Below are 24,657 nucleotides of genomic sequence, written 5' to 3' on the forward strand. Positions count from 1 at the left end.
AATAATGAGAGGTGTAGATAGAGTGCCTACCTCAAGAATTTCAAAACTTAGGGGACATATTTTTAAGGTGACTGGAGAGAGATTTAAATAAAACAAGGCTTTTTTTTTAACACAGAGGGTTGTTTGCACACGGGATGAACTTCTTGAGGAAGTCGTGGATATAAAGACATTTTGAAAGATACATAAATTGGAAAGGTTTGGAGGGACATGGGCCAGGAACAGGCAGATGGCATTAATTTTGTTTGGCATGGACTGGTTGGACGAAAGGGACTGTTTCCATACTGTATGACTCTATGTATGGAATGAGCTGCCAGAGGAAGTGGTGGAGACTGGTACAATCACAATTTAAAAGGCATCTGGATGGGTATAGGAATAGGAAGGGTTTAGAGGGGTATGGGCCAAATGGGACCAGATTAATTCAGGATATCTGGTCGGTATGGACGAGTTGGAGCGAAGGGTCTGTTTCTGTGCTGGAGATGGCGGTAACTGTGGAGAAAATTTGCTGCTGAGCTGGTGTTGAAAGCTCGGCTTTTAGGAAGGAAAAGTCGAGCCTGGAGAGTGCTCGGTGAGCCAATCAGAGCGCTGGAGTGTGCGGGCTATTCCCGGAGGGGAGCCGGCTCTCGGGGCTGGGAGGGGAGCCGCTTCCCGTTCGGGCCGAGCCTCAGCTGAGCTCCTTCCCGGCCTGGCGCCCGGGGGTAGCGGGCCCGGGCCCGGCACCATGCTCGGTATGTACGTTCCCGATCGCTTCTCCTTGAAACCGTCCAAAGTGCAAGAAGGCATCGGGCTGTACACTGCCAGGAGAATAAAAAAGGTTTGTTTTCTTTGGGTTTTTAAAAAAGAAATTGATGAGGTTTCGCCTTAAAACTGCGAATGAACAACATTCCTGCTGCCCTTTCGCTGTGTGTGTGTGAGAGAGTTTTGTTTGAGGAGGATGTTGTAACTTTTGTTGTGGTGCAGACGGTCAGCTTGCTCACCCCGAGTGCCACGTATAAGAGCACCCAGGGCTCTCGCTGGCTTCTGCTGCTACTGCACAGTGTCTGAAGGGCTCTCCTCCCAAAATACTGCTCTCCTTCTTCAAAGTTTTGAAGCCAGCAATATCATTAATAAAGTAAAATTTCCTCACTCTCCCCACCACATCGGTCTTGTCAACAGGTAATGGCTTGTAACGCTGCAGCCCTTTCATTCTATAGTCCTGATGCTAACATGCTTTCATTTCCAACATTTTTTTAAAAAAACTATTATTTCAGATTACCAAAACTTTCCCTTTCATTCCATTTTGACATAGTTCGACTTTGATTTTAACACCTGAGATTTCAGACAACCTTGCTGGAATCAGATCCCTCTTATTCACTTATTTGTGACATAGTTCAGCACCTTCAATAAGTAGTACAGGGTCAGGTTTAAAGGCTTTAAATGATCCTGGGATTAAAGAAGTTTATCTAACTCCTAATGCCCTGTTAACTTGTTGGTGGTTAGCTAGCTCTCATTTTCTAGTGGCATAGGATCTGGAAATTCCTGGAAGTTCCTGGTCAAAATTTGCATGTGGTGTGAATACACATAAAGTCATACAGCAAGGAAACAGACCCTTCAACCCAACCAGTCCATGCCAAACATAATCTCAAACTAAACTAGTTCCATCTGTCTGCTCCTGGCTCAGATCTTTCCAAATCTTTCCTGAAGAATGAGCAGCATTCTGAAAGCTAGTGCTTCCAAATAAACCTGTTGGACTATAACCTGATGTGTGATTTTTAGTTTTGCACACCCCAGTCCAACACCAGCATCTCCAAATCATTTCGTACTTATGTTATTATCCAAACGTCTTTTTAACATTGTCATGTTCTGATTTGGTTTCTTGCTGATGGTTCTGTGTGAAAACTTAATTCTGAATTAATCATTGGGGAAATTGAAGCCATTGTTTCTAGTCTCTGATCTAAAGTCTATTCCCTGACAACATGCTTAGATTAAACTAATCTCTTTGCAGCCTTACTGACACATTGTACCCCAGAAGAACTTTAACCTCATTCCTACCATTTCCAAGAGGGCTTATTTCCACCTCTGTACAATCACCTGATTGCATCCTTTGTTTCATTCATCTATTGGAAGAGTCCAGAACCAAAAGGCATGGGTTTAGGGTGAGATGGGAAAGATTTAAAAGGAATTGAAGGGGCAAGTTTTTCACACTTGAGTGTATGGAATGAGTTGTCAGAGAAGTGGTGGAGGCTGGTACATTTACAATATTTACAAAGCATCTGGGTGGGTAAATGAGTAGGAAGCGTTTAGAGGGATATGGGCTAAGTTCTGGAAACTGGGACTAAATTAATTTAGGATATCTGGTTGGCATGGACAAGTTGGATCAAAGGGCCTGTTTCTGTGTGTATAGCTCTGTTGCTGAGACCCTCAATTATGCCTGATTTATCTCTATATGATCACTATCCAATGTACTCCTGGCAGTTCTCTCACATCTGATACACTGTAAAATTCTGTGATCTAAATTTTACAGCATGGAAAGAGATGTGACGTGTCTCTACCAGTTATCAGTCACCTATCTGTTCTTCCAGCAACTGGCCTGTAGCCTTATATGCTATGGCTCAACATCTATTCATTTAAATATATTCTGCCTCTACCACCCTTTTAGATAGAGTTCCAGACACCCACTACCATCTGGGTGAAAGATTTATTCTATAATTTGCCTCTCAGTCTCTTGCCTTTTATCTTAAACTTGTGTCCCCTAGGTTTTGACCCCATTATGAAAGGGTAAGTTTCTTCCATACATGCACTTTTTCTACAACTCAATTTTTGACCATCATCTTCTGCTTCCTGCCACTAAGCCAATTTTGGATCTAATTTTCCAAATTGCCTTGGATCCCATTGGCTGTTATCTTCTTGATCAGTGCCCATTGTGAGACCTTGTCAAAAGCCTTCCAGAATTCCATCTCTGTTCCTCAACATCCAAGATTCTCTGGACTTGTTGGTTCCACCTTTCACCTTTACAGGAGCAGGTTGACCTGCACCTCCACTGTTGCATTTTTGAAAGACTCTCACTCCTCTTATATGGAGTTTTCTACAATAACTACACCCAATCCACTTTGGCCACATCCTGTTTTACCATATTAAAATCAACTTACTCTGTTCAGAATCTTTATTTCTGACTGTCCATTTATTTTTGGGACTACCTTAAATTCAATGAGATATGATTATAGTCATTGAAATGCTCCCCACTGCCACGTTTACCACTTGCTTAACTTTGTTCCCTAAAATTAGCTCTTGTAGGACTTTCTACGTGCTTGATTAGAAATCTGTCCTAGCCACGACTTAAGAATTATATCTTCTCTAAAATTTCTCACTTTGTTGTTCCCAGTTAATATTGGTGAAGTTTGAATGATGTTCTATTATTACATGATTACTTTCATACTTCATTGGAATTTGCCTACATTTCTGCAATTTTATCTTTCCCTGGCTTTTTGGAGGGGCTGTAGTTCGCTCCTATCAATGTGATTATTCTCTTTTTTTTAAGGTTCTACCCTTGTTGCCTCAGTTGAGGAACCTTATAAGGTATCACCTCTCCTTACCACAGCATTTGAATTCTTGACCGATATTGCAACTCTCTTTTCTTTCTCTCCTTGTCTTCCTTGAGAATTCTGTGCTGTGGAATATTGAGCTGCTGAGTCCTGTGCCTCCCTCAGCCATGCATCTGTCAACAATGTCATAACCCCATGTGTTAATCAGCACCCTCATCACCTCTGCCTTGCTTGCAAGATACCTTGCATTAAAATAAATGCCGGTCTTGCTGTGCGTCTTTGTACCTTAACCTGACTCTGTATGGTCTGTCTACCAGACTGACTTGCCTTTTCATCTATATTTGTTGGTGCATTGCACCTTATTGTGTTTCTCCTCTGTATCCCACAACCATGTTGTATTAGCTTTAGCCCCCACCAATAGCACTGGCTACACCGCAGCCCCCACCCTGCAAGGAAAATGGTTCCTTTATGTTCAGCAGCAAAGTGTCAGACTTGGGCAGATCCTACTTTCCCAGAAACTGACCCAGTGATCCAGGAATCTGAAGTCCTCCCTCCTCCTTCAACTCTTCAGCTACACAAGTCACCCAGTCCTTTGCTGTTCATGGATTAACTCCATGCACACTCAGAACTGGTTTGGATTATGTTTGCTGCAGTTTAGGAGGTGGGGTGGAATCTCAGAAAGGTATAAAATTCCAACAGGGATTGGACAGGGTAAACACAGGTAGGATGTTCCTGATGACCAGGGAAACCAGAATCAGGGAGGGGAGGGGTCACAGTGTAAGGATACAGGATGGGCCACGTCAGACTGAGCTGAGGAGGAATGTCTTCCCCCAGAGAGTGAGGAATCTGTGGGATTCACCCCCACAGAGAGGGGTTGGGGTGGGGGAACACAACATCAAGAAGGAGGGAGATCTCATTCTTAGGGACAAAGGGAACTGGATGAGAAACATGGACAGGGGAGCGTTGAGATTGTACAGGATATTGGTTGAGGTGTCTTCTGGAATACCGGGTTCATTTCTGGCCTCTCTGCTAGAGGAAGGATATTACCCAGCTGGAGAGGGTTCAGAAAAGATTGACAAGGATGTTGCCAGGGTTGGAGGATCTGAGCTACAGGGAGAGGCTGAACAGGCTGGGGCTGTTTTCGCTGGAGCTTTGGAGGCTGAGGGGTGACCTTTATAGAGGTTTATAAAATCAGTAGGGGCATGGATAGGATAAATAGACAAAGACTTTTCCCTGAGGTGGGGAGTCAAGAATTAGAGGGCATAGGTTTAGGGTGAGAGGGGAAAGATGTAAAAGAGACCTAAGGGGCAACGTTTTCACGCAGAGGGTGGTACGTGTATGGAATGAGCTGCCAGAGGATGTGGTGGAGGCTGGTACTATTGCAACATTTAAGAGGCATTTGGATGGGTATATGAATAGGAAGGGTTTGGAGGAATATGGGCCAGATGATGGCAGGTGAGACTAGATTGGGTTGGGATATCTGGTTGGCATGGACGAGTTGGACCGAAGGGTCTGTTTCCATGCTGTACATCCCTATGATTTTAACTACATCACCTCCTTCTCTTGATTTTAAACACTCCCCCCTTGTTTTTTAATCTCTCTATGGCCACATTTTTCTGAACAATCTTCCAGATTAACATGTGCTGCTCTAATTCTGCTTCTAGAGCATCTTTAACATCATATGAGCAATGGGGTTAGGTGTTCAGTTGCTTAGGGCCTAAGCTCTTGCATACCCTTCAAACATCTGTCTGCCTTTCTACCTCTACATTCTTTAAAGATACACCTTAAAACCTATGTCTTTGACCAAGTTTTAGGTTATAGGTAGTGTAGAACAGAGAGAGCTAGGGGGTCAGGTACATAATTCTTTAAAGTTTGCAGGGAGACAGGGTGGTTAAGAAGGTGTTAGCATACTTGCCTTCATTGCTCAGACCTTTGAATATAGGACTTGGGACGTCATGTTGAGGTTGTTGGTGAGGCCCCTTCTGGAGGAAGGATATTATTGAACTGGAGACGGTTCAGAAAAGATTTATCAGAACATGGCTGGGAATGGAGTGTTTGAGTTACAAAGTGAGTTCAAAACTAGTGGCCATGTTTTTAAGGTAGAAGGAGAAAGGTTTAAAAACGACATGAGGGGTAACTTTTTTTTACGTAGAGAGTGGTTAGTGTGTGGAATGAACTTTCAGAGGAAGTGGTGGATGCAATGTTTTAAAAGACATTTGGATAAGTATATGAATAAGAAAGGTTTAGATTAGATTCCCTACAGTGTGGAAACAGGCCCTTCGGCCCAACAAGTCCGCACCAATCCTCCAAAGAGCAACCCACCCCCCTCTGACCAATGCACCTAACACTATGGGCAATTTAGCATGGCCAGCTCACCTAACCTGCAGATCTTTGGATTGTGGGAGGAAACCTGAAGGCACCCACGCAGACACTGGGAGAATATGCAAACTTCACACCGACAGTCATCTGAGGAGTGAATTGAACTCGCGTCCCTGTGAGGCAGCAGTGCTAACCACTGTGCCACTGTGCAGCTCTTGGTTTAGTTTGGGAATACAGTGTGTGGACTAGTTGGACCAAAGAGTCTGTTTCATAGTATGACTCTATCTGGGCTGATAACACCTCATACAACTTTGTCATAGTTTGTTTCATAATGGTTTGTTGAAGTCTTTCAAAATGTTTTAATCTATTAAATACTCTAAATACTGAACCAGTGCATATAAATTATAACTTCGTAGCAAACCTGCAAAAAGTTCTTGAATTCTCATACCTCAATTTTTCTCAGGTTCATTGGTCCACAGGGGGAACAGTTCAATCTTTTTTCCCCACTAACAGCAATGGAAGCACGGTAGATGTATTCACTTTTGCAAGAATATTAGGTTTCGCAAGATAGAGAGTTTCTGATGGTTGCTATGCTGATAGTTAGGTACCCACGGTCTCTATGGACAAAAAGGGCTTTAACAGCACTGATGATGTTCCCTAGCCAGGGAACGAAACGTTTACAGCAAAAACTTCCAGCTCGGCGAGCAGAACCACAACAAAAAGGGCTTCACCTTGATGTAAATGGTAACAAAGCATTGGTATTGTACTAGGCAGCTAAAGTGCCTGGTTCGTGGGCAGCATTTCATTCTAGGATTGGTGAAAGGTAAAAAGATAGCGATAGCGAAAGGTTGGCCCATCGAAGACCAGGGCTGTCCCTTTAACGCTGGCTAAGGGTTCAGTAGGATGTTGCCAGGGTTGGAGGATTTGAGCTATAGGGAGAGATTGAACAGGCTGGGGCTATTTTCCCTGGAACATCAGAGGCTGAGGGGTGACCTTATAGAGATTTATAAAGTCATGAGGGGCATGGATAGGATTATTGGCAAAGTCTTTTCCCTGGGGTGGGGGAGTCCAGAACTAGAGGGCATGGGTTTAGGGTGAGAGGGGAAAGATATAAAAGAGGCCTAAGGGGCAACATTTTCATGCAGAGAGTGGTACGTGTATGGAATGAGCTGCCAGTGGAAAGTGGTAGAGGCTAGTACAATTGCAACATTTAAAAGGCATCTGGATGGGTATATGAATAGGAAGGGTTTGGAGGGATATAGGCCAGGTGCTGGCAGGTGGGACTAGATTGGGTTGAGATATCTGGTTGGCATGGACGAGTTGGACCGAAGGGTCTGTTTCCATGCTTTACATCCCTATGACTCTGATTGTTCACCAACATCCAGCAAGTGGATCATATGGTTCAAAACAGCTGCAAACAGAAGTGAACCTCAGCCACAGGACTTATACGGTTTGCAGAATTATAGCTGAAATAAGTGAGGTTTTAGGCACACAACAAACTAGAAAAACTGTATTTCAGTGTATTTGAATACACAAGGTTTAGAGGGGATCAATAAAAGTGGCTGAAATTGTGAGACATTTTTGTAGCAGTTGTAGTGATATTAAATATGGACTACTCATTTTGATTTCTATTGTCTAATATTATAAATGGGACTATTGTTGCTTTTAAAACTTATAGAAAACTCTATGCTTGCATGGCTGACTGCATCTCAAACAACATTCAAAAAAACTCAAAACCATCTTGGACAAAGCAGCCGTTTGATTGGCATTCATTCCCATCACCACTGATTCACCTTGACAGCAGTGTATACCATCTACAAGATGAACTGCAGTAATTCCATAGGACTTCTTCAAAAGCACTTTGCAAACCAATACCATCACCAGCCTCCAATCCCCACACCACCCTGACTTGGAACTGTGTTGTCATTCATGGTCATAGGGTCAAAAACTTGAAGCTCCCTTCCTCATAGCTCACTGCTTGCCCCTGTACTCTGAAGATCATAACAGTTTAAGACAGCAGCCTTCTCCAGGACAGTAAATGCTGGGCTAGCCAGTGACATCCATATCTCATGAATGGATAAAACCAGGCTCAAAAATATTGACTAAAAATGGTCATGGGCATCATCTGACCTATAAAGATTGGCCAAGTTCCTTAAAATGAACATGGGTTGGGCAAAAGACAGCTTGAGTTTAAAATTAACACCTTTCTCAAAAAAGCTTTGAAGCCAGGCTTTGGGAGTGTGATGAGATACTCTTCTCAAGTTTAATTTTTTGGTGTTATTGTGAGGACCTTCACGTGTTGGTGATGGACCATTGTGCCCAGTCTGAATAATTGTAAACAATGAGCTCAGCACACTGAATACACAAACACGTTGCAGTTTTGAAAACCTGTTTCTTTGGCAGAGTAAAGGAGATGGAAATTTGACAATAAAACTAAAACGAAAAGAAAAAGCCGGTGACCACACTTAATGTAATGACTCATCAGAAAAGCAGAATCTTAACTGGCTGGCTGTGAAATGGCCTTGCAAGCCCCTCTGTTCAAGTGCAAATTCGAGCATTTCTAGTCTTTTTAGTTTTGAAGCAAATTTCTAGTTTTTAAGCAAGAAAATTGAAAAGTTAAACTTGCCTGTTACATGACACAGATGAGGGGCACTGCTCTTCCAAAGGCTCAGTGTTGGCCTGATGCTGTGTTACCTAGGGGTCAGTAATGAGGGAATGCCACCCTGTCTAAGGTACTGTCTGTTGTTGGAAATTTGAAAGCAATATCCTGCCTGCCCTTTGATCCGATCTGGTCACACTATTTTGGGGAAGAACAGAGGTGTTATCGCCAGTATTCTCATAAATGCTTAACATTCAATCAATATCCTAAAAGCAGATTATCTAATACAAAATTCTTGTTGAAGTTGTGCATATCCAGGCAGATGGGAAGTATTCTGTCACATCCCTGTCCTGTGCTTTGTAGATGGTAGACAGTTACTGCGGAGTCCAGAGATGAGTTACTCACTGCAGAACTCCTAAGATCTGACCTGCTCTTGTACCCATGGTATTTATATGGCTGGTTCATTTCAGTTACTGGTCACTGGTCATCATCACTGTTTATAAGCACGGAAATCAGCAATGGCAGTGCCATTGAATGTCAAGGGATGACGGATAGGATCTCTCTCACTCGAAATGGTCATTGCCTAGCGCTTATGCAGTATGATGTTACTTGCCAGTTAGTGGGCGGCACGGTGGCACAGTGGTTAGCACTGCTGCCTCACAGCGCCAGAGACTTGGGTTCAATTCCTGACTCAGGCGACTGACTGTGTGGAGTTTGCACATTCTCCCTGTGTTTGCATGGGTTTCCTCCGGGTGTTCCGGTTTCCTCCCACAGTCACAAAGATGTGCAGGTCAGGCCTGTAGTGTTAGGTGAAGGGGTAAATGTAGGGGAATGGGTGGGTTGCACTTCGGCGGATCGGTGTGGACGTTGACCAGATTTTTATTGCAATTTGAATGAAGGCCATTGATGAAGTGACTGATGATGATTGGGCCAAGGACACTCCCCTGAGGAACTCGTCCAGAGCCTGAGGATCTTGATGCTGTTTTCACCAAGGTTGGAAGAGTGCACTGTTTTCCTAGTCCCATCATTCCACTGGCCACATTATAAAATGAATATTTTTGTCTCAGTTTCTAAGAAGGCCAATTAACTAACACATACAGAAATTGCTGGAAAAACTTAACTGGTTTGGCTGCATCTGAAGAGAAAGCAACGGTAATATTTTGTGACCCTTCTTCAGAACTGAGTGTAGCTCGGAAAAGGTTGGTCTGTATGCTGAAGTTGGGGTAGTAAATGATAGGTAGAGACAGAGCCCAGAGAGACCGAGAAACAGTTGGGCAGACAAAGGAATGTGTAAAGGTCAGCCTGGGAGAATCAACAGTCGCTAATGAGGACCATTAGTGGCTGACAATGGGATGATTGTGATAGCAGCCTAGTGACAAAGCCTAGTGTGTGGGGGTTGGGGTTAATGCACGGGAGAAGGTGCTCAGGCCTTGGAATTATTGATTTTAATTTTGAATCCTGAAGGCTGCAGGCTCCCCAAGTGGAAAATGTGGTGCTGTCCTTCCAATTTGCACTGGGTTTTGTTGGAGTACTGCAGTAAGCGCGATACAAAATCGCAGCCAGGGAACATGGTAGTGTGTTGAAATGGCAGGCAACAGGAAGCTCAGGGTCATTTTTCTGGAGAGAACAGAGGTACTCTACAAAGCAATCCTCAGCTCTGTTTCATCTCCCATTGGAGAGGAGACCACATTGTCAGCTGTGAATGCAGGAGACTAGACTAGACTAGTGCAATTAAATGGCTGCTTCACTTGGAAGGTGTGTCTGGGGCCTTGGATGATGAAGAGAGTGGAAATGAACATACAATACCAGCCTAGCTAGCAGTGCCCTTGAATCAAAATTGAAGGTGTAGTGGACAGTGAAGAAAATTACCCTCCGAGTGCAACAGGATCTTGATTAAATGGGGCAATGGGCTGAGAATGGTAGATGGAGTTTAACTTAGATAAATACAAGGTGCTGCATTTAGGAAAAGCAAATCAGAGCCGGATTTATACACTTAACGGTAAGGTCCTGGGGAGTGTTGCCTTGGAGTGCAGATTCATAGCTCCTTGAAAGTAGAGTTGCAAATAGTAGGTGTTTGCTATGCTTTCCTTTATTGATCAGATCATTGAGTATAGGATTTAGTAGGTCATGTTATGGCTGTACGGCACTTTGCATACATTTCTGGTCTCCATTCTATTGGAAGGATGTTGTGAAACTTGTACGATTTCAGAAAAGGTTTACAAGGACGTTGCCAGGGTTGGAGGATTTGAGCCATAGGGAGAGGCTGTTTTCCTGGAGCGTCGGAAGCTGAGAGGTGACTTTATAGAGATTTATAAAATCATGAGGGGCATGGATAAGGTAAATAGACAAGGTCTTTTCTAGAGGGCATAGGGTTAGGGTGAGAGAGGAAAGCTATAAAGGAGACCTGAGGGGCAACCAGAGGAAGTGGTGGAGGCTGGTACAATTACAGCATTTAAATGACATCTGGATGGGTATATGAATAGGAAGGGTTTAAAGGGATATGGGCTAGGTGCTGGCAAATGGGACTGGATTGGGTTGGGATATCTGGTTGGTATGGAGGAGTTGGACTGAAGGGCCTGTTTCTGTGCTGTACATCTCTATGACTCTAATCCAAGCATTGGCAAGGCTGGCATTTATTCCCCATCCCTAATTGCCCAGAATGCAATGAAGTGTCAATCATTGTTGTGGGTCTGGCGTTACATATAAGCAGACTGGGTAAAGATGGCAAAAGAGGAGGGGCTAATCAAAGAGTGCATCACAGCTACAGAAACGAAGGTTTGTCTCCTGAGTCAGTATGGGTGGAAGTTAGGGACAGCCACCGCATTGGGGTTTTTCTACAGACCACCTAGTAGCAGTGGAGAGATTGAAGATCTCATAGGTGGGCAAATTCTGGAAAAATGCAGAAGTAGCAGGGTGGTTGTTATGGGTGATTTCAACTTTCCCAACATCAACTGGAACCTCCTAAATGCAGATGGTTTGGATGGAGCCGTTTTTGTCCGGTGTGTTCTAGAGGAGTTCCTTACTCAGTATGTAGACAGACCGACGAGGGGAGAGGCCATTTTGGATTTGGTGCTCGGCCACGAGCCAGGACAGGTGTCAGATCTCGCAGTGGGAGAGCACTTTGGTGAAAGTGATCACAATTGCTTCACATTTAGCATAGCCTTGGAGAGGGAAAGGAGCAGTTACCAAGGGAAGATATTTAATTGGGGAAAATTATGACACTATCAGACAGGAGTTGGGCAGTACAGACTGGGAGCAATTGTTCCACAGAAAGGGCACAGCAGACATGTGGAGACTATTTAAGGAGCAGTTGTTGTGAGTGATGCACAAATTTGTTCCACTGAGACAGGTTAGAAGGGGTAATATTAAGGAACGTTGGATGATGAGAACAGAGGAACTTCTTGTCAAAAGGAAGAAGGCAGCTTACATAAGGTGGAGGAAGCAAGGATTACAGGCTTGCTAGAAAGGAGTTCAGAAATGGACTGAGGAGAGCCAGGAGGGGGCATGAAAAAGGCTTGGCAAGAAAAATAAGGGAGAACCGAAAGGCATTTTATTCCTATGTGAGGAATAAGAGAATGAAGGTAGGGCCGATCGGGGAACGCAGAGGGAACTTGTGCATGGAGTCTGAGTAGATAGGGGAAGCCCTAAATGAGGTTTTTGCTTCAGTTTTCACCAAGGAAAAGGGAACTTATTGTAACTGAAAACTTAGAGGAGCTGGGATATAGTCTTGACTAGATCAAGATCGATGAAGTTGATGTGCTAGAAATTTTGGAAAACGTTAAGATTGATAAGTCCCCTGGGCCAGATCAGGTTTATCCTAGGCTGCTCCGGGAAGTGAGAAAGGAGGTTGCTAAGCTGCTGGTGAGGATATTTGCCTCCTCCCTCTTCATAGGAGTCATGCCGGAGGATTGGAAGGAGGCGAATGTTGTTCCTCTTTTCAAGAAGGGTAATAGGGAAATCCCTGGCAATTACAGGCCAGTCAGTCTTACGTCTGTGGTCAGCAGAATTTTGGAAGGAATTCTGAGGGATAGGATTTATGATTATTTGACAAAGCATAGCATAGAAGTCGTAGTTTGAAGATATGGAGGAAGGTATAAAGGAGGCGTCAGAGGTAGGTTCTTTACGCAGAGAGTTGTGAATGCATGGAATGCGTTGCCAGCTGTGGTGGTGGAAGCAGAGTCATTGGGGACATTTAAACGACTGCTAGACATGCGCATGGATAGCAGTGAGTTGAGGGATGTGTAGGTTAAGTTATTATATTTTACGTTAGGATTAAACCTCAGCACAACATTGTGGGCCAAAGGGCCTGTTCTGTGCTGTACTTTTCTACGTTCTATGTTCTAAGTGGGTGGCACGGTGGCACAGTGGTTAGCACTGCTGCCTCACAGCGCCGGAGACCCGGGTTCAATTCCTGACTCAGGCGACTGACTGTGTGGAGTTTGCACATTCTCCCCGTGTCTGCGTGGGTTTCCTACGGGTGCTCCGGTTTCCTCCCACAGTCCAAAAATGTGCAGGTCAGGTGAATTGGCCTGTAGTGTTAAGTAAGTGGTAAATGTTGGGGTATGGGTGGGTTGCGCTTCGGCGGGTCGGTGTGGACTTGTTGGGCCGAAGGGCCTGTTTCCACACTGTAAGTAATCTAATCTAATCTTAAAAAAAAGTGAGGACTTCAGATGCTGGAGACTAGAGTTTAGATGAGAGTGGTGCTGGAAAAGCACAGCAGGTCAGGCAGCATCTGAGGAGCAGAAAAATTGACGTTTCGGGCAAAAGCCCTTCATCAGGAAAGATGGCAGTTTGCTTCCCTAAATGACATTAGTGAACTAAGTGGATTTTTCCTGACAATCAACAATGGTTTCATGGTCATTATTAGACTAATAAGTCTAGATTTTTATTGAATTCAAACTCCTCCAACTCCAGTTGTGAGATTGAAATGCTGGTCTCCAAAACATTAATTGGGTCTTTCGATTAACAGTCCAGTGATAATACCACGAGGCCATTTCCTCCCTTTTAAAATATGTCAGGTGATGGCATCTTGCTGGAGTTGGTACAAATGGCAGCCAGTGATTCTTTGAATGTGGATGTTGATGGGATCGAAGGGAGACCCTATTGCTGTTGTGAGATGGAAGAGAGGGATGAGCGCTGATGTGCAGGAGATAGGTCAGTCACAGCTTGAGGGCCTTGCCAACCACAGTGGGAATCTTTGGTTGGGGTAGGACTGGAACAAAAAAAAAATTCCGTGCACTTCACAAAGAGTCTGGCAAAACTGGGGCCAATGATAGGCCAATGACCTGAAGAAAATGAAAGACCGTAAGATATAGGAGCAAAATTAGGCCATTCAGCCCACTGAATCGCTTTTCAATCACTTAAAGCTGATATTTCTCAACCCCAATCTTCTGCCTTCTCTCCATAACCCTTGATGTCCTTACTAATCAAGAACCTATCTATCTTTGTCCTAAATACTCTCAATGACTTAATGGTAAGGTCCTAGGAAGTGTTGCTGAACAAAGAGACCTTGGAGTGCTCCTTGAAAGAGACCTAAGGGGCAACCTTTTCACACAGAAGGTGGTATGTGTATGGAATGAGCTGCCAGATGATGTGGTGGAGGCTGTACAATTGCAACATTTAAGAGACATTTGGATGGGTATATGAATAGGAACGGTTGGAAGGGATATAGGCCAGGTGCTGGCAGGTGGGACTATATTGGGTTGGGATATCTGGTCGCCATGGACGAATTGGACCGAAGGGTCTGTTTCCATGCTGTACATCTCTTGGACCTCCACAGCCTTCTGCGGCAATGATCTCCAACGCTAGCACATTCTTCCTTAGATATGGGGCCCAAAACTGCTCACAATATTCCAATATTAAGGTATACGGTATTGAGTTAAGAGAAAGGCGAGGCTTATGGCAGATAATGAGGGCTCGAAGTAACAGAAGCTTGAAAGGAATACAGAACGTGCAACACGGAGCTGAAAAGGGAGATTAGGAGAACTAAAAGAGAATATGAAAAGATAGTGGCAGACAAAATAAAGAAAAGCTTATGCTGTTACATTAATGACTAAAGCATAATGAGTGAACAAGTGGGGCCAACAAATTGCTAATTTGTACATGGAAGCAGAAGATGTAGGGAGGGCTTCAAATGAATGCATTGGGTTGGTTCTCATTTGTGAGAGTGATGATATAGGTAGAGAAATCAAGGAGGTCTGGGCTACAATGGAAGAAATTAGCATAGATAGAAAGGAGATTGAGTGGTCTGGCAAGTTTAAAAGTAGATAATTCTGCGGGACTGGATTAAATGTATTCTGGACTATTAGACTACTTAAAGTCCATATTTTAATGAATTCAAACTACATCATCTGCAGTTGTGGGATTCAAATGCAGGTGTCCAAAACATTAACTAGGTCTTTGGATTAACAATCCAGTGATAATACCACGAGGTGAAAAATGTGTTGCTGGAAAAGCGCAGCAGGTCAGGCAGCATTCAAGGAGCAGGAGAATCGATGTTTTGGGCATAAGCATTTCTTCAGGAATGCTTATGCCCGAAACGTCGATTCTCCTGCTCTTTGGATGCTGCCTGACCTGCTGCGCTTTTCCAGCAACACATTTTTCAGCTCTGATCTCCGCCATTTGCAATCCTCACTACTCTTCCATAATACCATGAGGCCATTTCCTCCCTTTTAATGTGTCAGGTGATGGCATCTTGCTGGAATTGTTGATTAGATTAGATTACTTACAGTGTGGAAACAGGCCCTTCGGCCCAACAAGTCCACGCCGACCCGCCGAAGCGTAACCCACACATACCCCTACATTTACCCCTTCACCTAACACTACGGGCAATTCCAATTTAGCATGGCCAATTCACCTGACCCGCACATCTTTGGACTGTGGGAGGAAACCGGAGCACCCGGAGGAAACCCACACAGACGCGGGGAGAATGTGTGGAGTTTGCACAGTCAGTCGCCTGAGTCAGGAATTGAACCCAGGTCTCTGGCGCTGTGAGGCAGCAGTGCTAACCATTGTGCCACCGTGTTGAGTGAGGCAAGGGAGGAAAAAGCAGAGGCACCTGCAAAAATGTCCCGGGGAACAGGCCATAGAGCATGGAGTCCCGCGTCACGGCGCTGCTGGGGACGAACCTTGACAAACACCACTGCATTCCTCTCCAGACTTCCTCTGCATAGGCACATTTCAGAAGGAGGTGCGTGACAGTCTCATCCCCCCCACAGCCACTTCGAGGGCAGCATGTGGTGCGGCTGAGAGTCCGGGCATGCATAAATGATCTCACAGGCAGAGCCCTTCTCACCACCAGCCAAGCCATGTCTTAATGCTTGTTGGAAAGTTCTGGCGATGAGGCATTCTGCCAAATGGCTTTGACAGTCTGCTCAAGGAACCGCTCGATAGGATCCACCCTCTCCTTTTCCCGAAGGGTCTCAAGGACACTACGTGCTGACCACTTCATGATGGACTTGTGGTCAAAGATGTTTTTCTTCATAAACTTCTCCACAAAGGACAGGTGATACGGAATGGTCCAACTACTCGGAGCGCTCTGCGGCAGCGAACCAGGCCCGTTCCTTCGCAACACTGGGGACAGATAGAACCTCAGTATGTAGTGACACTTGGTATTTGCGTACTGGAGATCCACGCACAGCTTGATGCAGCCACACACAAAGGTGGCCATCAGGGTGAGGGTGGCATTGGGTGTATTATTTTCCCCCGTTGCCCAGATCTTTGTACAGCGAGTCCCTTCAGACCTGGTCCATCTTTGATCTCCATATAAACTGGAAGATGGCCCGGGTGACTGTTGTGGCGCAGGTTCTGGGAATAGGCTAGACGTCTGCCACGTGTAACAGCAATGACAGTGCCTCACACCTGATGACCAGGTTTTTTCCCACGATGGAGTGTGACCGTAGCTTCCATCTGCCCAGTTTCTGCCTCACTTTGCTGATACGCTCCTCCCAAGACTTGGCGCACGCCTCAGCCCCCTTGAACCAAATACCCAGCACCTTCAGGTGGTCGGTCCTGACGGTGAAGGGGATCGAGGATTGGTCGGCCCAGTTCCCGAAAAGCATGGCCTCGCTCTTGCCTCGGTTTACCTTGGCCCCCAAGGCCCATTCGAACTGGTCACATATGCACGTGAGTCTGCGCACGGACAGCAGATCTGAGCAGAAAACGGCGATGTCATCCATGTACAGGGAGACCTTAACCTGCAGGCCCCTACTGTCATTCCTCTCAGGCTCGCATCCTTCTTGATGGACTCGGCAAACGGCTCTATGCAGCACACAAACACGGCAGGAGAGAGAGGGCAGCCCTGCCTGACTCCAGATCTGACTGGGAAACTATCTGATTCCCACCCATTGATTGAGACTGCACTGGCAATGTTGGTGTAGAGCAGTCTGATCCAATTGCAGATTCCCTCCCCAAAGCCCATTTTGGAGAGAACATCTCTCATATATCTGTGTGATATCTTGTCAAAGGCTTTCTCCTGGTCCAGGCTGATCAGGCAGGTGTCCAACCCTCTGTCCTGCACGTAAGCGATCGTATCCCTGAGGAGTGCTTGACTCTCAGCGATCTTCCTGCCCGGCACAGCACAGGTTTGGTCGGGGTGAATCACCGACCCCAGAGCAGACCTGACCCGGTTGGCGATTACCTTTGACAGAATTTTGTAATCCGCATTCAACAGTGAAATTGGTCGCCAATTTTTGAGTTCCTCCCTCTTCCCCCTTCTGCTTGTAGATGAGGGTGTTGATGCCTTTCCTCATGGATTCACTCATGGTACCTGCCCGAAGCATACTGATATACACCTCCAGCAGGTCCTGGCCAATCAAGTCCCACAGAGCGGAATAGAGCTCGACCGGTAAGCCGTCGCTTCCGGGAGTTTTATTCTTTTAGAAGGACCCGAGGGCCTTGGTCAGCTCGTCCAGAGATAGCGGCTGGTCCAGCCTCTCCCGTGTTCTGTCGTTTAAGACCTCCGTGATAGAGGACAGGAACTACTGGGAGACCGCGCTGTCGGTCGGCTTCGCGTCATACATACTGGCATAGAAGGATTTACTGATCCTCGTGACGTCAGCCTGAGATGACGTTATCGAGCCATCTTCTTCCTTCAGGCTGCTGAGCACAGAGCTCTCTTTATGTACCTTCTGGAAGAAGAAATGTGAGCACGTCTCGTCCTGCTCCACCCTGCTGTTTTGGCTGGTGCTGTTGTTTCAAAGTTCTGCCACAAAACCCTAGCTAGCTGTGAGGCAAGACAATTATTGAGCCATTCCACTTTACTCTGGTATGCTATTTGACTTGAAAAAACTTTCAAGGATGTTGCCAGGGTTGGAGTGTTTGAGCTACAGAGAGGTTGAGTAGGTTGGGGCTTTTTTTCCTGGAGCGTCAGAGGCTGAGGGGTGACCTTATAGAGGTTTGTAAAATTATGAGTGACATGGATACGGTAAATAGATATGGTCTTTTCCTTGGGATGGGAGAGTCCAGAATGTGAGGGCATAGGTTTAAGGTGAGAGGGGAAAGATTTAAAAGGGACCTAAGGTGCAACCTTTTCACACAGAGGGTGATGCATGTATGGAGTAAGCTGGCAGAGGAAGTGGTGGAGGCTAGTACAATTACAACTTTTAAAAGGCGTCTGGATGGGTATATGAATAGGTTGGGTTTGGAGGGATATGTTGACAAATGGAACTAGATTAGGTTCGGATATCTGGTCGGTGTGGACAAATTGGACCAAATCTGTGCATCTCTATGACTCTATGCCTTTCAGAGGACAACATGACTTAATCCAGATAAAGAATTTCTTTTGGTTGCTGTAGAGCAGTGGAATGACTGAAACTGCTTCCACTGCAAAACTGGAAGATTTTTTGCATCCTTATCTTTAAGTATTTTTTATCCTATCTATTTACCAGATCAATATTATGGCATTTTACTACCTAAACCTCAACCTGAGCTACAAATCTTCTCAAAAATCACATTATGGCATTTTACAATCCTTATGCAAACCCATACTTTTTTCCTGGAAGCAATCAGAATACAGAAAATAGAATGGTTCAGTGACAAATCAAATCATTTTTGTGCAAAGGAATGAACACTGAAAATGTGATTGTACTATTTTACTAAAATGTTCAGAGGATTCTAATGTCAAATGGGTTCTCAAAATAATCAAATGGTCTCACATTGGAGTGTTTAATACTTTAACTTAACAGAATTTGAAAGTGAACATAAGCTTGTTTTAAGTTGATTGCTGGATCCAAAGATGTTTCTTCACCATCAGGGTATCCACCTATATAGACCAATGCTTTATTACGCTAGGTATTACCGTTGCTGTGGTTCTGTTTGCCAAGCTGGGAATTTGTTTCGTCCCCTGTCTAGGTGACATCCTCAGTGCTTGGGAGCCTCCTCTGAAGCGCTTCTGTGATCTTTCCTCCACCATTTATAGTGGTTTGAATCTGCCGCTTCCGGTTGTCAGTTCCAGCTATCTGTTGCAGTGGTCGGTATATTGGGTCCAGGTCGATGTGCTTATTGATTGAATCTGTGGATGAGTGCCACGCCTCTAGGAATTCCCTGGCTGTTCTCTTTTTAGCTTGTCCTATAATAGTAGTGTTGTCCCAGTTGAATTCATGTTGCTAGTCATCTGCGTGTGTGGCTACTAAGGATAGCTGGTCGTGTCGTTTCATGGCTAGTTGGTGTTCATCGATGCGGATCGTTAGCTGTCTTCCTGTTTGTCCTATGTAGTGTTTTGTGCAGTCCTTGCATGGGATTTTGTACACTACATTGGTTTTGCTCATGCTGGGTATCGGGTCCTTTGGCCTGGTGAGTTGTTGTCTGAGAGTGGCTGTTGGTTTGTGTGCTGTTATGAGTCCTAGTGGTCGCAGTAGTCTGGCGATCCGTTCAGAAATGCTCTTGATGTATGGGAGTGAGGCTAGTCCTTTGGGTTGCGGCATGTTCTCGTTCCGTTGTCTTTTCCTTAGGCATCTGTTGATGAAATTGCGCGGGTATCCGTTTTTGGCAAATATATTGTATAGGTGTTCTTCTTCCTCTTTTTGCAGTTCTGGTATGTTGCAGTGTGTTGTGGCCCTTTTGAACAGTGTCTTGATGCAACTTCTTTTGTGTGTTGGGGTGGTTGCTTTCGTAGTTCAGGACTTGGTCTGTGTGTGTGGCTTTCCTGTATACCTTTGTGGTGAATTCTCTGTTAGGTGTTCTCTGTATCATCACACCTAGGAATGGGAGTTGGTTGTCCTTTTCTTCCTCTCTAGTGAATCGGATTCCTGTGAGTGTGGCGTTGATGATCCGGTGTGTATTCTCTATTTCTGTGTTTTTAATGATTACAAAGGTATCATCTACATATCTGACCCAGAGTTTGGGTTGAATTTGCGGTAAGACTGTTTGTTCTAATCTTCGCATTACCGCTTCTGCTATGAGTCCAGAGATGGGTGAGCTCATGGGTGTGCTGTTGATTTGTTCACATATTTGGTTGTTGAATGTGAAGTGTGCTGTGAGGCACAGGTCCAGTAGTTTGAGTATGCCATCTTTGTTGATAGATTCAGCGTCCTGTTGTCTGTTCTGTATGTCCAGCAGGTTGGCTATTGTTTCTCTGGCTAGGGTTTTGTCGATAGAGATGAACAGTGCCGTTACATCGAATGAGACCATGGTTTCTTCCTTGTCTATGTGTATATTTCTGATGATGTCCAAGAATTCCTGTGTTGATTGTATAGAATGTCTGGATCCGCTAACCAGGTGTTTCAGTTTCTGCTGTAGTTCTTTAGCCAGTTTGTGTGATGGTGTCCCTGGTAGTGATACTATGGGTCTGAGTGGGATGTCTGATTTGTGCACTTTAGGTAGTCCATAGAATCTGGGGGTGTTGTTGCTTTCAGGTTTCATTCAAACCTAGTTATCTGTCTGTTTTTTTTGTAGGTTTCTCAGTGTGTTGTTTATCCTATTGGTGAGCTGTGGGGTGGGGTCAAACTCCCTCTTTTGGTAGGTGTTGGTATCTGCAAGTTGTTGTTGCGCTTTTTGGATGTAGTCTGCTTTGTCCAGGATGACGTCATTCTGCCTTTGTCTGCTGGCAGTATGATTATGTTCTTATCGTTTCTTAGTGATTTTAGTGCTTCCCTCTCCTTGGTGTTGAGGCTATGTGTTTGTCTTTTCCTTGTTATCAGGGGTATGATACTTTGCCTCACTGTTTGTTGTGTCTCTTCTGTCTGTCCATTGTTCCTGAGTGTGCATTCTAGTGCTGCTAGGCAGTCTGCTGTCTTGGCGTCCCTGTGGGTTGTAGTTAAGTCCCTTGGCTAGTATTGTTCTTTCCGTGTCTGTGAGCTGTCTGTGGGAAAGGTTTCTAACTCAGGTGTGTGTTGTGGTGTCCTCTCTGCTGTGTGTTAGTTTGGCCATTTTTTCTTTTAGTGCCTTTTTTTGCAGTGTGTGGTCCTGTTCTGGCCTGCTCTATGGTCCGGGTCCAATCCTGATTGGTGGTTTTTGAAATTAACAATTTTTGGCGTGCAATTTCTTGTCTGTGTTTGTGAAGTCTGTTGTGACCATCTGTAATCATTACCTGGATCATCCTGAATCCGTTCTGTCTGGCTGTGTCCCTGGCTTGTGAGTTGTTGACTGGTGGCCTGTATCTGACGCATGGTGGCAGGATTCGATTTTTGCGGCATTCGTGCAGGAATCGGAGTTGTTCATATGTGGCGCTTAGGCGGTTGGCACAGGATTCCCATTTCCTGGCTTGTCTTAGCGTCTCTCACCCGTAAGTGTTCAAAGTTTGTGAGAAAATTTGTAGTTCGCATGCTCGTTGTTGTGGTTCTGTTCGCCGAGCTGGGAATTTGTGCTGCAGACGTTAAAAAGGTATACAGGAAAGCCACACACACAGACCAAGTCCTGAACTACGAAAGCAACCACCCCAACACACACAAAAGAAGTTGCATCAAGACACTGTTCAAAAGGGCTACAACACACTGCAGCACACCAGAACTGCAAAAAGAGGAAGAAGAGCACCTATACAATGTATTTGCCAAAAAAGGATACCCGTGCAATTTCATCAACAGATGCCTAAGGGAAAGACAACGGAACGAGGACATGCCGCAACCCAAAGGACTAGCCACACTACCATACATCAAGAGCATTTCCTAACTGACAGCCAGACTACTGCGACCACTAGGCCTCATAACAGCCCACAAACCAACAGCCACTTTCGGACAACAACTCACCAGAACGAAGGACCCGATACCCAGCATGAGCAAAACCAATGTAGTGTACAAAATCCCATGCAAGGACTGCACAAAAACACTACATGGGACAAACAGGAAGACCGCTAACGATCCGCATCCATGAACACCAACTAGCCACGAAACGACACGACCAGCTATCCTTGGTAGCCACACACGCAGATGACAAGCAACATGAATCCGACTGGGACAACACTACTATTATAGGACAAGCCAAACAGAGAACACTCAGGGACGTCCTAGAGGCGTGGCAATCATCCACAGATTCAATCAATAAGCACATCGACCTGGACCCAATATACCGACCACTGCAGCGGACATCTGGAACTGACAACTGGAAGCGGCAGATTCAAACCACTACAAATGGTGGAGGAAAGATCACAGAAGCGCTTCACAGGAGGCTCCCAAGCACTGAGGGTGTCACCTAGACAGGGGACGAAACGTCTGCAACACAAATTCCTAGCTTGGCGAACAGAACCACAACGAGCACCTGAACTACAAATCTTCTCACAAACTTTGATCTAGGTATTACCTTCATTTAGAATTGTTTTTATTATTGTTTGGTACCCTTTGTCACTGCAACAACTATAAATTGGAACAGTGCCTCACAATGGACAGTAACATCATTTAAAAAGGGCATAACAGGATTTTCAGTGAAGTACTTCAGTTTTCATGAAGAATTCTGCAGGCACAGCCAGAAACGCTACAATTTAATTTCTCAAGAACAATAAGAACACATCGGACGTTGGAGACTTCTGAAGGGCTTTTCTGTTTTTCTTAATATAAATAGTGTCATATATCATTAATAAACATGATGAATTCAAGGGGAGCCAGAGAACTGGAAACAAAATTGGCTTGAAGGTAGGAGGTCGAGAATAATGGTGGACAATTGCTTTTTGGACTAGAGGCCCATGAGCAGTGGCATGCCTCAAGGATGGGTGCTGTGTCCACTGCTTTTTGACATTTATATAGATGATTTGGATGTGCATATAGGAGGAATGGCTAGTAATTTTGTAGGTGACACCAAAATTGCTGGTGTCATGGACAGTGAAGGAGGTTATCTCAGTGTACAACCATACTTTGATCAAATGGGACGAGGAGAGGCAAATGGAGTTTAATTCAGATAAATGTGAGCTTTAACATTTTGGAAAAGCAAATCAGGGCAAGACTTGTATAGTTAATGATAGGGCCCTGGGTAACATTGCTGAACAAAAGGACCTATAGGTGCAGGTGCGTAGTTCCTTGAATGTGGAGTCACAGGTAGACAGGGTGGTGAAGAAACATTTTAAAAGGCATCTGGATGGGTACATGAGCAGGAAAGGTTTAGAGGCATATGGACCAAGTGCTAGCGAATGGGACTAGATCAGTTTGCGATATTTGATTGGCATGGATGAGTTGGGCTCATGTGTCTGTTTCTGTGCCGTATAACTATTACATTTTGTGACTCTATGATTTCTGTTTGTGAACTACTTACAATTGACTTACTATGAAAATTGTGTTTTATTGTTGCCTATTTCAAGGTTGTAACAGTATTAAGTTATAATCTCAGTATCTGGTTTGCAAACTGGGAGTCCAGTCAAATGCAAGTTGTCTTAGATTTGATTTTTCTCTCTTTCGGATATGCAATCTATGACTGTAACTTGCCCTCTTTTCTCTTATTGGCAGGGAGAGAAATTTGGGCCCTTTGCTGGAGAAAAAAGAATGCCCAATGAACTGAATGAAAGCATGGATCCCAGGTTGATGTGGGAGGTAACAGCTCATCTTACTGCATTAGATCAGATGTGGTTGACAGTAAAACAGTTTCATCCTGCACAGACTTGAACATGTATTGCTCCCTTCCCAGCTGAAGGTCTTGTTTTCCTTTATTGTATGTTCCGTTTCACTCCAGTATGGGACATTTATATAATCTCACGTGGGAAACATTAAACAACACATCTGTTTCATTGATCCTGTGTGATGACATATCAGACATGTAATCTGTATGTCGCCACTTGCAAACCTCAATGAAATGATTATAGAAAGCGGTAACAGAGTCCACCTGGGATTGAGTGCTTTTCTAATGGGATTGTGTGTTTGCTGATTACTTGCTTCCCTGTGGTGATCTCTGTCTCTCTTCTTAGGTGGTCTTGGAGTAATAAATAATGCAGTGCAATGTGGGAAGATTTGCCTTAGAGCACCTTTCAGGGGATGGGGGAGTGGGGAAGAAACATTTACATTTATGACATCAATTGTAAATACAATGGAAGTAAAGAAGTCTTCTCTGAATGTGTTTCTATATCAGACTGCTGCATACTAAAGAAATCGCAGTGCAGGGTACTGAGAATATTTTAAACGAATTAGATTCGAAAAGTCTCCTGCTTAGTCATTGTGCCAGATTATATTTTTGCTTCTATTTACTCAGCTAGTTTGTCATTTCTCAGTCATTTTTTTCTTCTATCTGTTTTATTCTCCCAGTAAGTTGAATTCATTTTCATTAAAAGGGTTGGTCCATCCTTTGATTACCACTTTACTAAATTAGTAAAGTAGAAACGTTTTAAAGCATTCAAGGGGATGTTGTGTAGAAAAGAAGCCATAATGCCAAGTGTTATGTCTTTATTTTTTATGGAAGTTTTTTTTATAATACTTCACGTTCCATGTTGGTGGGATATTCTTTATTTGAAATTGAAAAACCGAGCAATACAACTTCCTGGAAATTATCCACATTACTTAATGTGAAACTATTGTAGTCTTTAATGATGAATACTTCATTTGGGAATATGATATCTGTGTTAATCTGACTGAGGATTGCCAGAGATTCCCTGGAGCACCTGACTGTGGGTTGAGTTCAACTTTGTCAAGTTTTGAATTAGGGTGTTTGATCACAAGCAAAACTGGTTCTTTTCTCAGTTATAATGTATGTTGTATAAAATCTGCCCAGACCTTGTATAGAATAGTTCAAGTTGTTGAAAATAATGGTTGTGCTTGCTATTAGGGGACAATATGGATGTTATATGCTATGCCTGTAAGTTTCTACTCATGGCTG

The 24,657-nt window shown here is 44.4% G+C and overlaps 1 protein-coding gene across 3 annotated transcripts in view; it reads left to right on the forward strand.

Moving 5' to 3' along the window:
- Positions 1 to 330: 330 nt before the first annotated feature.
- The window catches only part of prdm5 (PR domain containing 5), a 328,285-nt gene continuing 303,958 nt past the window's right edge, over positions 331 to 24,657 (forward strand). For 2 of the 3 annotated variants that reach the window (XM_060832359.1, XM_060832368.1), the window contains exons 1-2: positions 339 to 811; positions 23,301 to 23,384. In XM_060832359.1, coding sequence (XP_060688342.1) covers positions 719 to 811; positions 23,301 to 23,384 — 177 coding nt within the window. In that variant the 5' untranslated portion in view covers positions 339 to 718. Of the gene's footprint in view, positions 812 to 23,300; positions 23,385 to 24,657 lie in introns of all 3 variants that reach the window. The other variant, XM_060832378.1, reaches the window with a different exon arrangement.

Source organism: Hemiscyllium ocellatum, chromosome 1, assembly GCF_020745735.1.
Source record: "Hemiscyllium ocellatum isolate sHemOce1 chromosome 1, sHemOce1.pat.X.cur, whole genome shotgun sequence".
In the NCBI taxonomy this organism is placed as follows: Eukaryota; Metazoa; Chordata; class Chondrichthyes; order Orectolobiformes; family Hemiscylliidae; genus Hemiscyllium; species Hemiscyllium ocellatum.